At 48.9% G+C, this 12502-nt stretch overlaps 1 protein-coding gene across 5 annotated transcripts in view; it reads right to left on the bottom strand.

Moving 5' to 3' along the window:
• Positions 1-12502, bottom strand: part of USO1 (USO1 vesicle transport factor) — a 126967-nt gene that overhangs the window by 71096 nt on the left and 43369 nt on the right. For all 5 annotated transcript variants that reach the window (XM_073590742.1, XM_073590733.1, XM_073590713.1 and 2 more), the window contains 4 exons: positions 12223-12323; positions 9362-9464; positions 8980-9035; positions 369-489 (listed from right to left, as the gene is read on the bottom strand). In XM_073590742.1, coding sequence (XP_073446843.1) covers positions 369-489; positions 8980-9035; positions 9362-9464; positions 12223-12323 — 381 coding nt within the window. The remainder of the gene's footprint in view (positions 1-368; positions 490-8979; positions 9036-9361; positions 9465-12222; positions 12324-12502) is intronic.

Below are 12502 nucleotides of genomic sequence, written 5' to 3'. Positions count from 1 at the left end.
AAAAAATCGCGGCAAGAATGCGCAAAAATCGAGGCAAAAACGCGTTTTCTGGGAAGGAGTTCGGTTTTTATGCAGAAATTTTCTGCATACGTGTGCATAGCCTTAGTCTATTGGCACATGCGTCCGGACCCCGTTTTGAGGGGAATTTTTAACGTATGCCCCGACTGGGACACAGGACAAAATGCGAAAGCACCCGAACACAATCCACATAATAAAATGGTTCACACCATGAAGGGTGAACTACATAAGGGGTCCAATGAGTAAAGCAACCACTCTAAAGCTCCATTTTATGGAACTCAAATAAATTTTTATTAGCCAAGTTCTCAAGTTAAAGAAACTTAGTAATTCATCTCTTCACACTCACTCACCACCATCGCTGTTCCCTTCCTCTGTAATGATGTCGAGGAGTCTCTCAAAAGCATTTTCAAAAGCTACAATTTTCTGTATGGCGGCATTGCTTTTGGTCAATTGCTGTAGCAACAAAAGACCCTGCAGAACAAAAGAGAAGAGCACTTTCAGGTGACCGGAGCACGTTCATGCCAGGTCAGCATCGCCCCAACACTAAATTACTGACTGTGAAAAGTCAGAGCTAGGATTAGATGGAGAACAATACTCAGTAAGTTCAAGTCATGATATACGCAAGTTTCAAGCAAGTACAGTTGTGGCCAAAAGTATTGACACCCCTGCAATTCTGTCAGATAATACTCAGTTTCTTCCTGAAAATTATTGCAAACACAAATTCTCTGGTATTATTATTTTCATTTAATTTGTCTTAAATGAAAAAATACAAAAGAGAATGAAGCAAAAAGCAAAACATTGATCATTTCACACAAAACTCCAAAAATGGGCCAGACAAAAGTATTGGCACCCTCAGCCTAATACTTGGTTACACAACCTTTAGCCAAAATAACTGCGACCAACCGCTTCCGGTAACCATCAATGAGTTTCTTACAATGCTCTGCTGGAATTTTAGACCATTCTTCTTTGGCAAACTGCTCCAGGTCCCTGATATTAGAAGGGTGCCTTCTCCAAACTGCCATTTTTAGATCTCTCCACAGGTGTTCTATGGGATTCAGGTCTGGACTCATTGCTGGCCACCTTAGAAGTCTCCAGTGCTTTCTATCAAACCATTTTCTACTGCTTTTTGAAGTGTGTTTTGGGTCATTGTCCTGCTGGAAGACCCATGACCTCTGAGGGAGACCCAGCTTTCTCACACTGGGCCCTACATTATGCTGCAAAATTTGTTGGTAGTCTTCTGACTTCATAATGCCATGCACACAGTCAAGCAGTCCAGTGCCAGAGGCAGCAAAGCAACCACAAAACATCAGGGAACCTCCGCCATGTTTGACTGTAGGGACTGTGTTCTTTTCTTTGAATGCCTATTTTTGTAAACTCTATGTTGATGCCTTTGCCCACAAAGCTCTACTTTTGTCTCATCTGATTAGAGAACATTCTTCCAAAACGTTTTAGGCTTTTTCAGGTAAGTTTTGGCAAATTCCAGCCTGGCTTTTTTATGTCTCGGGGTAAGAAGTGGGGTCTTCCTGGGTCTCCTACCATACAGTCCCTTTTCATTCAGACGCTGACGGATAGTACGGGTTGACACTGTTGTACCCTCGGACTGCAGGGCAGCTTGAACTTGTTTGGATGTTAGTCGAGGTTCTTTATCAAACATCCGCACAATCTTGCGTTGAAATTTCTTGTCAATTTTTCTTTTCCGTCCATATCTAGGGAGGTTAGCCACAGTGTCATGGGCTTTAAACTTCTTGATGACACTGCGCACGGTAGACACAGGAACATTCATGTCTTTGGAGATGGACTTGTAGCCTTGAGATTGCTCATGCTTCCTCACAATTTGGTTTCTCAAGTCCTCAGACAGTTCTTTGGTCTTCTTTCTTTTCTCCATGCTCAATGTGGTACACACAAGGACACAGGACAGAGGTTGAGTCAACTTTAATCCATGTCAACTGGCTGCAAGTGTGATTTACTTATTGCCAACACCTGTTAGGTGCCACAGGTAAGTTACAGGTGCTGTTAATTACACAAATTAGAGAAGCATCACATGATTTTTCGAACAGTGCCAATACTTTTGTCCCCCCTCTTTTTTATGTTTGCTGTGGAATTATATCCAATTTGGCTTTAGGACAATTCTTTTTGTGTTTTTTCATTTAAGACAAATTAAATGAAGATAATAATACCAAAGAATTTGTGTTTGCAATCATTTTCAGGAAGAAACTGAGTATTATCTGACAGAATTGCAGGGGTGTCAATACTTTTGGCCACAACTGTAGGTCTGTACAGTCGGGGCCAAATGTTTGCTGCATTTCATAACTTTTTACACTTGAATTGACAAATACATTAAGCTTTTGCAAGGACTCAATATTTAGTGTTGACCCTTATTTTTCAAGACTTCTGCCATTCGCCCTGGCACAAGGATATCTGGGCCAAACCCGGACTGATAGCAACCCCATCTTGTCTAATCAGTACTTGGAGTTCATCGCTCTTTCTGTATTCTGCTTTTTGAGGGTTGACCACAAGTTCTCAGTAGGGTTGCTATCTGGAGAGTTTTCTGGCCATGGACCCAAAATGTCAATGTTTTGTTCACAAGCCAATTAGTTATCATTTTGGCACTGTGACATGGTCTCCATTGTGCTGGAAAACAGGATTTTTTGGGTTGCTTACCGTAAAATCTGTTTCTCGGAGCCTTCATTGGGGGACACAGAGACCATGGGTGTATGCTGCTGCCACTAGGAGGCTGACACTATGCACAAAAAAAGGTTAGCTCCTCCTCGAAGTGTACACCCTACCAACCGGCAGGAAGTTCCTCAGTTAGTGAGAAAGCAGTAGGAGAAGTAACAGAATAGATTGAAAACAGAACAAACAACTCAACTGTAACAAACCGACAAACGTAAGAACAGGAGTTGTAGAACATGGGAGGGTGCTGTGTCCCCCAATGAAGGCTCCGAGAAACAGATTTTACGGTAAGCAACCCAAAAAATCCTGTTTTCTCGTTCGCCTTATTGGGGGACACAGAGACCATGGGACGTCCCAAAGCAGTCCCTGGGGTGGGAAACAAACTTCCATCAGGCCAGTGGACTCGCCACCGCAGCCTGCAGAATCCTTCTACCTAGGCTGGCGTCCGCCGAAGCGTTGGTGTGGACCCTGTAGAATTTCACAAAGGTGTGAACCGATGACCACGTTGCAGCATAGCAAAGCTGCAGCGCGGAAGCTCTGTGGCGCACCGCCCAGGAGGCACCCACCGCCCGGGTAGAGTGCGCTCTGATCCCTGGAGGGGCCACTCGATGCTTGACCCGGTATGCCTCCAAAATTGCCGATCTGATCCAGCGTGCAATAGTGGCCTTTGAGGCTGGGTGATGAACAGAGAGTCTGACTTCCGCAAGGAAGTCGTCCGGGCTAGATAGACTCTCAATGCCCTGACTAGGCCCAGCTTGTCCAAAGACCGCTCCCGAGGGTGAGCTGGGCTCGGGCAGAAGGATGGCAGAACAATGTCCTCATTGAGGTGAAACGAAGATACCACCCTCGGAAGAAAAGAGGGCGGAGGCCGCAGAACTACCTTGTCCTGATGAAGGACCAAAAAAGGAGAGCGGCAAGAAAGTACCGCTAATTCCGACACGCGCCGGATGGAGGTAATGGCCACCAGAAAGGCCACTTTCCAAGAAAGGAGGGAAAGGGAAACGTCCCTGAGAGGTTCAAAAGGAGGACCCTGCAGAACCTGAAGAACCAAATTAAGATCCCAAGGATCCACGGGAGCTCGGTACGGAGGAACCGTGTGAGCCACACCCTGGAGGAAGGTTTTGACCTGGGGCCGGGAGGCCAGCGTTTTCTGAAATAAAATGGACAGTGCCGAAACTTGACCCTTCAAGGAACTGAGAGCAAGCCCCGCATCCAGCCCTGCCTCAAGAAACGCCAGAATAGAAGGGAGCGAAAAAACCAAGGGCGCGATGTCATTGGCCTCACACCAGGAGAAATAGGCTTTCCAAGTACGGTAATAGATCTTCGAAGAAGGCGGCTTTCTGGCGCGGATCATGGTATGAATTACCCGATCAGAGAATCCTGCCCGTCTCAAAACCTCAGTCTCAACAGCCACGCCGTTAAATTGAGCGACCGAGAATTGGGGTGGCAAATCGGGCCTTGAGACAGCAGATCTGCCCGTCGGGAAGCTTCCAGGGGGCGTCCGCGAGGTTGACAATGTCTGCGAATCAAGACCTTCTGGGCCAATTCTGGGCGATGAGGATGACTGGAATCCCCTCTGCTTTGATTTTCTTCAACAACTTGGGAAGAAGAGGCAGAGGAGGGAACAGGTAGGGGAGCACGAACTGTGACCAAGGGACGGCCAGAGCGTCGGCGCCCACTGCCAGAGGGTCCCGAGACCTGGACACGAATTGTGGGACTTTCCTGTTGAGGCGAGATGCCATGAGGTCTACATCCGGGGTTCCCCACCGACGGCAGAGCAGATGAAACACCTCCGGATGTAGGGACCATTACCCTGCCGCGAGACCCTCGCGGCTGAGGAAATCGGCGGCCCAGTTGTCCACGCCGGGAATGTGAACCGCGGAAATCGTTGGAACAAAGGTCTCTGCCCATTGAAGAATTCTGGACACTTCCGCCAGGGCTGAGACACTCCGTGTCCCCCCTTGGCGGTTGATATACGCCACCGCTGTGGCATTGTCTGTCTGAATCCTGACAGGCAGGCCCTTGAGGCGCCTTTCCCAGTGGACGAGAGCTAGATGGATCGCCCGTATCTCTAGGACATTGATCTGCAGAGCTGATTCCTGAGTCGACCATCGACCCTGAACAGTGTGATTGCGGAACACTGCACCCCAGCCGATGAGGCTGGCGTCCGTAGTGACAATCTGCCAGTGAACGGGAAAAGACCGCCCCAAGAGAATGAGGGGAGACGTCAACCACCAGTTGAGAGACCGCCTGATCCGGCAGGAAAGGCGAACCGGACGATCCAGAGACAGAGCCGACCTGTTCCACCTGGACAAAATGGCCTGCTGGAGTGGCCTGGCGTGAAATTGGGCAAAGGGAACTGCCTCTATCGCCGCCACCATCTTCCCCAGGACCCTCATGGCTGACCTGAGGGATGGAAATCGTGTGATCTGTAATGATCGCACGCCCTGCTGCAGGGAAAGAATCTTGTCTTGTGGGAGAAATACCCTTGACCGACGAGTGTCGAACAGAAGGCCCAGAAACACAAGGCGTTGAGTAGGGACCAGACAGGACTTTTCCCGGTTGACGATCCACCCAAAACTGGACAGGGTGTCTAGAACGATCGCCACACTTAGGCGGGCCTGTTGAAAGGAGGGGGCCTTGATCAGGATATCGTCGAGGTACGGAAAAAGAACGAGACCTCTGATCCTCAACAAGGCCATCAACGCCGCCATAATCTTCGTGAAGACTCTGGGAGCGGTGGCGAGCCCGAAAGGAAGCGCGACGAACTGGTAATGTTCGTGAAGAATCGCAAACCGCAGGAACTTCTGATGTCCGGGAAATATGGGCACATGTAGATAGGCATCTTGGATGTCTATGGAACCCATGAATTCCTGCTCCTCCATGGAAGCAATTACCGAGCGAACTGACTCCATCCGGAAGTGGCGAAGGCGAACTCTCTTGTTGAGTAACTTGAGATCCAAGATGGGTCGAACTGTCCCGTCCTTTTTCGGCACCACAAACAGGTTTGAATAAAACCCTGTGAAGCGTTCCGAATCGGGAACGGGCACAATCACCCCGGAACTGAGAAGAGAGGCGATGGCCGAACCGAACCCCGGGACCAAGGCCGGATCCCTCGGCGGACGGGATTGTAAGAAACGATCCCGTGGAAGAGAAATGAACTCTATTTTGTATCCTGTTGATACAACCTCTCTGACCCAAGCGTCCTCTACTGAGGCGATCCAGACGTCGCTGAAGAAGAGAAGTCGACCTCCCAATTGGAAGGGACCCACAGGAGACCGATGGTAGTCATGCGGACGTAGACCGTCCAGATCTAGATCTGGACGGTCTTCCCTGGGAAGAGTGGGACCGCCAGGACGGAGTGGGCCTGAAGGAAACCTTCTTTCTTTCCTGACGTGCCTGTGGCCTTTGCTGGTTGGAAGGGTTTTCCGCCGTATTGAAACGGCGGAAAGTCCGACAGGGACGAAACTGACGCCTTGGAGGAGGTCTGCGAGGCTTGGAGGGGAGAAGAGAACTCGTACCTCCGGTAGCGTCCTTAATAATCTGATCCAATTGTGATCCGAAGAGACGCACTCCCTGAAAAGGCAGATTGGTCAGAGACTTTTTAGAGGACAAGTCCGCCTGCCAGGCCTTGAGCCAAATTGTACGTCGGATTGCCACGATGTTACTTGACGCCTGAACTGCGCAAGATGCGGCATCCAAGGAGGCAGAAAGCAGATAATCCCCCACATGGGAAATCTGATTGGCGAGAACGGCCAAATGCTCTGGTCGTACCTTATCCAGAATGCCCTGCCGAAGGTCATCTGCCCAAGTGGATATGGCCTTTGCTGCCCAAGAAGAAACAAAGACTGGACATACCGCTGCTGATGCCGCTTCAAAGGCAGATTTTGCTAGAGATTCTATGATCCTATCATTAGAATCTTTTAGCGACGCCACACCTGACAGCGGAAGGACCGTATTATTAGAAAGTCTGGACACGGGAGGGTCCACCGAGGGAGAAGCGGCCCAGTTGTCCGTGAGCTCTTTAGCAAACGGGTACAGCACGCCGAGACGCTTTCCTCTTTGAAAGCGTCTGGTCGGATGTTCTCACTCCTTTGTAAAAATCTTTCCAAACTCAGAATGGAAGGGAAACACCCTGGATGGTGTTTCCGCCCGTCTGGACGAAACCTCCTGATCTGAGGATTTCGCAGGGGCGTCAGCGATGTCAAAGGTATGGTGAATTCCGGCAATGAGGTTTTGCACCGTAACCTTCATGTTCGCATCCTGGTCCGAATCCAGCTCTAAGACCCCTTCCGATTCCGAAAGCGCTTCGCCTGACTCGGGGGAGGAGGCCCGAGAGGGAGACTGCTGGGGACTATGGGGTGAGGTAGGACGAGGGGAGGACTCCGCCTGGAGGTCCTGCCTGGGCCTCTTGCGACTGCCGCTGGCTGGCTCAGATGGGACGTCCTGAGACGTGCTGGGTCCCGCCGAAGCTCCCAAGGGCAACTTGTCCAGAACGGCTACTAGGGACTGAGACACCTTGATGAGGTCTGCCACTGACTGTGATTGAGAGGAGGCCCAACCCGGCATGGGGGGCTCACTCGCCCCTGGGGCTATGGATGGCTCCTGAGCGGCGTCGGGCTGGACGCAGAGCGTGTACGATCAGACTTAGCGTTGGACATAGTGAAAAGAGAGGCAGTGCCGGCCGGTTGGGGGACAGAAGGCAGAGAAGGGTGTCAGTCTGCAGGTGCAGAGCTACTCACGGTCCGGTGTCCCCAAGGGCGACGCTCTCTGATCTGGCTGCAGGATGAGGCCAGGCCAATCCGGCTGAAAAAAAGGCCCAGCGACCGAAATCCGGCAGGGAATGAGGTCCGGCTGGCAGGCTGAGAAGATGGCGACCACCAGGGAAAGGGCGCGTTGCCAGAGGGAGAAGGGCAGAGCTCGCCGCAGAGATCCCCTTAGCACCGCCCGCTGTCCAATAGCAGGCTGGTGTGAGGCAAGGGGGCTGGGAAGGCCTAGGACAGGCGGGAGAGAAGCCTGCTTAGAAGAAAGGGGCAGGGAGCGTGGCTCGAGATGAAGCCGGGGCCTAAATTAATAGCGCCGGCCGCCTGTCAGCAGGGGGTCGGCGCGGAAGACGCGCCGCAACACCGGGCCGCAACCCCGGGCCGCATCCCTGCTTCCCACAGCCCGACCCCTGTATACCCCTGCCAGGATGAAGAAAAAACGGGGGGGGAGCGCAGAACAAGGCCCGAAAGAACAGGGGCCTTCATGGATGCGGCGAGAAGCAGGCGCGCAGGCCCTACCGTGGTCCCCTGGCGACCGCCTTAGGATGAAAACGCCGGGGGACCGCTACACCGCATACTCACCCAGGCCGGGGGCCACAATAAAGGTACCTGAGAATCCCACGCTGTCTGTCGTCTTTATGGAATCCACGCCTCGTCCAACCGTCAGGCTCTGGTAGGCGAGATGGTGGGAGGCGGGGGGCAAGGACCGTCCGTATAGCTGGCACGCACCTGGCGAGGCTCCTGGTCCTGCCGCGGAGACCTATGAGGATACGGGGTGGCAGTACACGCCGTACTCATAGTCTCTTTGTGGGAGTACGGATGTGACTGTTCACTCTGTATCCCTCCGAAACCTGTAAAGGAACGACGCACGACGAGGTAGATAGGGGTCTAATAAAAGACCCGTGTCCACCTCCTACTGACACTAAGCTAAACTGAGGAACTTCCTGCCGGTCGGTGGGGTGTACACTGCGGAGGAGGAGCTAACCTTTTTTTGTGCATAGTGTCAGCCTCCTAGTGGCAGCAGCATACACCCATGGTCTCTGTGTCCCCCAATAAGGCGAACGAGAAAAAGCACTGTGCGTCAAATTGTTCATTCATGGTTAGGAGAAGTTGCTTTTGGAGGACGTTTGGATGCCATTCTTTATTCATGGCGGTGTTTATAGGGATAACCGTGAATGGATGAAAAGCAACCTCACACATGAATGGTCTCAGGATGCTTCAACCCCTTAAATTTTTTTTTTTATTTTTGCACAACTTAACACCTAAAAATCTGGAATTTCTATTCCACATTCTATACCAGTACATGTCACTTGGATGGCACATGGATAGTACACACCGGTGGCCAACTTAAACCCACACAGAGAGTAAAAACAGACAGTCTCATGCTTACGTTTTTTTAAACGGACATGTATAAGGCGTCTAACAAAAGAAAAATACAGAAAAAGATATACAGGTGCAGCAAGGTTTTAATATACTATATTAGTAGAGTATACACTTCCATAGCACGGCCTAGTATTTGACTTACATCATTACGGATCACCTCTCTGGAGTCATCTAGCAAATCCATAAGTCTGGAAACCCCTGAAAAATAAGATTTCTTGATTATAGAATATATAGAAAACACCTAACAGCGTTCACACAGAGATATTATGTGACACCTATGCCCAAAATGAAGCATCTGACACTATGACCGATACCTCTGGCATCAGCTCGATTTGGCACTTTGAGGGCTAGTTAGTAGACGCCACTACTGTCAAAATGTTCTCGCTCCAATGAAGCACTAAACTTATGTACTCGGTCATCGCAACAAACTCCCAAAAAATCTGGTGCTTTTAAAAGATCTATAAAATATATAACATGCAAATAGAAAAAAATAAAGACCAGTCATTGTGGCAAAGGACCCTTACCCATAGGGCTGATCAAAATAATCTGCTGAACTTGAGGTCCCTGCTGCCTCAGAAGACTCGTCAGTAGCTTCACACCCGGCCAACGGACATGGAAATCAAATTCCTGGAAAAGTAAATGAGTAATAATGGAGCAGATTTATCAAGATCAGTGCCATAATTCAAGCTTGCTCTGCACCGCAGAATTAGGGTAAGTGCTATACGCCACATTTACCACATGCCCTAGGTAGTCACTTGCATCGTTAGACACTTTTTAAAAAGTTTTCTTTGTGTTGTTGTCATGAAAAGCGGCTGGAAGGTGAAAAACATTGGTCTCTAGGAAGCCAACCTGGAGTTGGCATAAAATAAAGGACCCAACATCCAGGAAAAAGTGCCATATGTATTGTATCATACAGTATGTGCCAATGTGGTCAAGTTGGTTTTTTAACAGGAAGCATGAGTCTAAAATTTCCCCAATGGCCAGTGTGAAAATGGGAACATTAATCGTTTTTATTTATTTTTTATAAAGATCGCAAAGCAAATGGAGAAAAAAAAAAATTCCAAAAAATGTTTTAAAAATACATGTAATGCAGGACCCTGATAAACATTATGTTATTTTCTGATGGTAGCTTCCCTTTTAAGTGCATCTGTTAAAACATTTCACAATATTAACTGCACAAATTATTAAAAAACATCTTTGACCATGTTTTTGTCACGAAATCTGAAAGTAGCATGATGTGGGTGTAGTAAGGTGGCCCAGCTTGGGAGGTGGTCCCGTTTACCGCGTACAGACGTCACAGACACGAGACGGAGGCAGATTTCGGGTACAACAGGTCCAAGTTTATTGGCCGTCCTCCTGACGACCTCAGCATTGCACCGCAGCACTTCCACAGCTCTCCGTATTCAGACCCGGGTACACACACCTTCTGTCGCTGTGACGTTTCTCACGGTTCTGTCACTGGGGCCACCCTAGGGCCTAACTACCACCAGCACTTCACCGGTCAGAGGTCGTCGTCAATTTGGTACCCCCGGGGCCTCGTCTGTTCTGCGGTTCTTTGTGTTGGGGCCACCCCCCTGACTTCTTTTCTCCTCAGTCCTCCAGTTGAGCTCCTCACACTGTCCGTACTCCCTCACTGACTCCTCTCCTTCTGAGCTCCTCCCGGGACTGGAACTTTCTGGAACCCTCCTGTCCTATTTATAACCTTCCCGCTTCCCTGTAACCCCGCCCCCCATGACTAACGGTTTCTAGAGCCATATAGAGCCATCTTGTGGTCATACCAGGGTACTGCACCCATTCTACACTTTTCCCTGCTGTTTCCCTTCTGTCATAACTAACATCTGTCTAAAGTGCACAAACCGTCCCTTCTTTCTTCTGACAAGTCCGTTCATCCGGTCACCTTCCCCACATAGGGACAGAAACTCTGACAGCAGCGATGTGTCACTTACTGGGCTGCTGGCTGCAGTTTTGATAAAATCACTGATTTATCTGCTGCACATCTAGCAGATCTTGGAATGCTGAGCTCTGTATAACCCCGCCTACACCGCTGATTGGCAGCCTTCTGCCTACGCACAGTTTATACAGCTGTCAATCAGTGGTGGGGGCGGGGTTTTACAGAGCTCATGAATATGGAGAACTACATGGCAGCAGCTTTACTAGTCCTCTAGTGATAATCTGAAAAAACTGGAGTTTATCAAAATTACAGCAACAGCCCAATAAGTGACACATCGCTGGAAGAGTCTCTGTCTCCAAATTATGCTGCTCTCAGATTATGTGAAAAAAAGCCTGGTGACAGATTATCCTTCTACGTTTTGTATTTGAGGAATTAATGTGCACAAGAAATATTTTATTGTTTGTAATATTTAAATATAACATCATTGAATCCAATTTTCACATTTTCTCATTTTTATTACAAACACAGCTCACATTTAGTCATCAGTTACACATCCAGTCTGGAGTTTCCATGCAATCTGCCCACGTGCCAGCTGCAGTGCTTATAAAAAGATCTAATCCTGTGATCAACTATGACCTGATAAGGAAAACCTCATTTCTCCGAAAAGTGTACATTTTTTGGTTCTTAAGAATGCACCATACGATGAAGTGTAACGTCACATGGGCATCAGGACAGCAGCGTATGACAACCAGGCGGATTTGGGACTCTACTGGAGCAGGAGGGGCCGGCTGAGAATGGGGACAGTTAAGACCAGTCTCTTGCAGACAAGAAAACTCTAACCTGGGAGAGAGCAGCTCCTCCAGAAACAGGAGAGCTACTCACCAGAGTACATGTGATGCAGAATGGGGTCAGGGAGCATATCACACAATGTCAGCATTCTGCATCCTAGGTACACACACATATTGTGCAGAAAGCCCGACAACCCCTGTAAGAAGTGTCCAGGAGCAGTCGGAATGGCCCACTGTGACACAATGTATAGAGTATAATTTATTGTGGAAGCAGCAGCTCCTTTATCTGCCTGTGTGAGGGTCTGCGCTACTGTCTGCAATAACATAACATGAGCAGGATCTCCTCAGTCCCAAACTGTTACTGAGGGTCCTCTATGAGAACAATATCAAAAAGTGAAGATTTATTTTCTGACCGAAGAACTATGTACTGCCAGGAAGAAGCAAGACTCCAGACCGGTGGATTCTGTAACGTGCCCTTCACTTCTATGTCACTAGGAAGGACTGCCTCATACTGCAAGAATAAGAAAGCAAAGACTTCTAACCAGGGAAAACACCCACCCTGGAGAAAAAGGGGCACAGCCTGGTATCTGAAAATATATATGTTATCTGCTGCTATTTGGCATCTAGAAATTAGAAGATGAAGTTTTTTTAAGTTTTCACCAGACAGCATCTTGTTGAAGACAAAAAGAAGAAGCAAAGGACTAACCTCTAAAATAGAGAGTAACAGTGTGACATTTTCCTGCTGTTTAATGAACACCTCTGTGAACTGGACTCCCAGGTCGTCTGTCTGCACTTGCTGGTTCTCTTCTGGAAAATTAATCAGACACATTTTAGAAGGAAAATGGCAGAGGACTAGAATGTGTTATCGGTGTTAATGGCAATGATGGTGAATGTGAAGGCCCTCAGTGGTTTTACGCTACAATCAGATCCTGGGCATGTAAAGAGAAATACTCGAAAATACCCAAGGTAGAACTCCAGCCTCCAAA

This window comes from Dendrobates tinctorius, unplaced genomic scaffold, assembly GCF_039654945.1.
Source record: "Dendrobates tinctorius isolate UK_male_01 unplaced genomic scaffold, ASM3965494v1 ptg000011l, whole genome shotgun sequence".
NCBI lineage: Eukaryota > Metazoa > Chordata > Amphibia > Anura > Dendrobatidae > Dendrobates > Dendrobates tinctorius.
The sequence above is the reverse complement of the archived record's forward strand: the minus strand, read 5'-3'. Positions and strand labels throughout refer to the sequence as shown.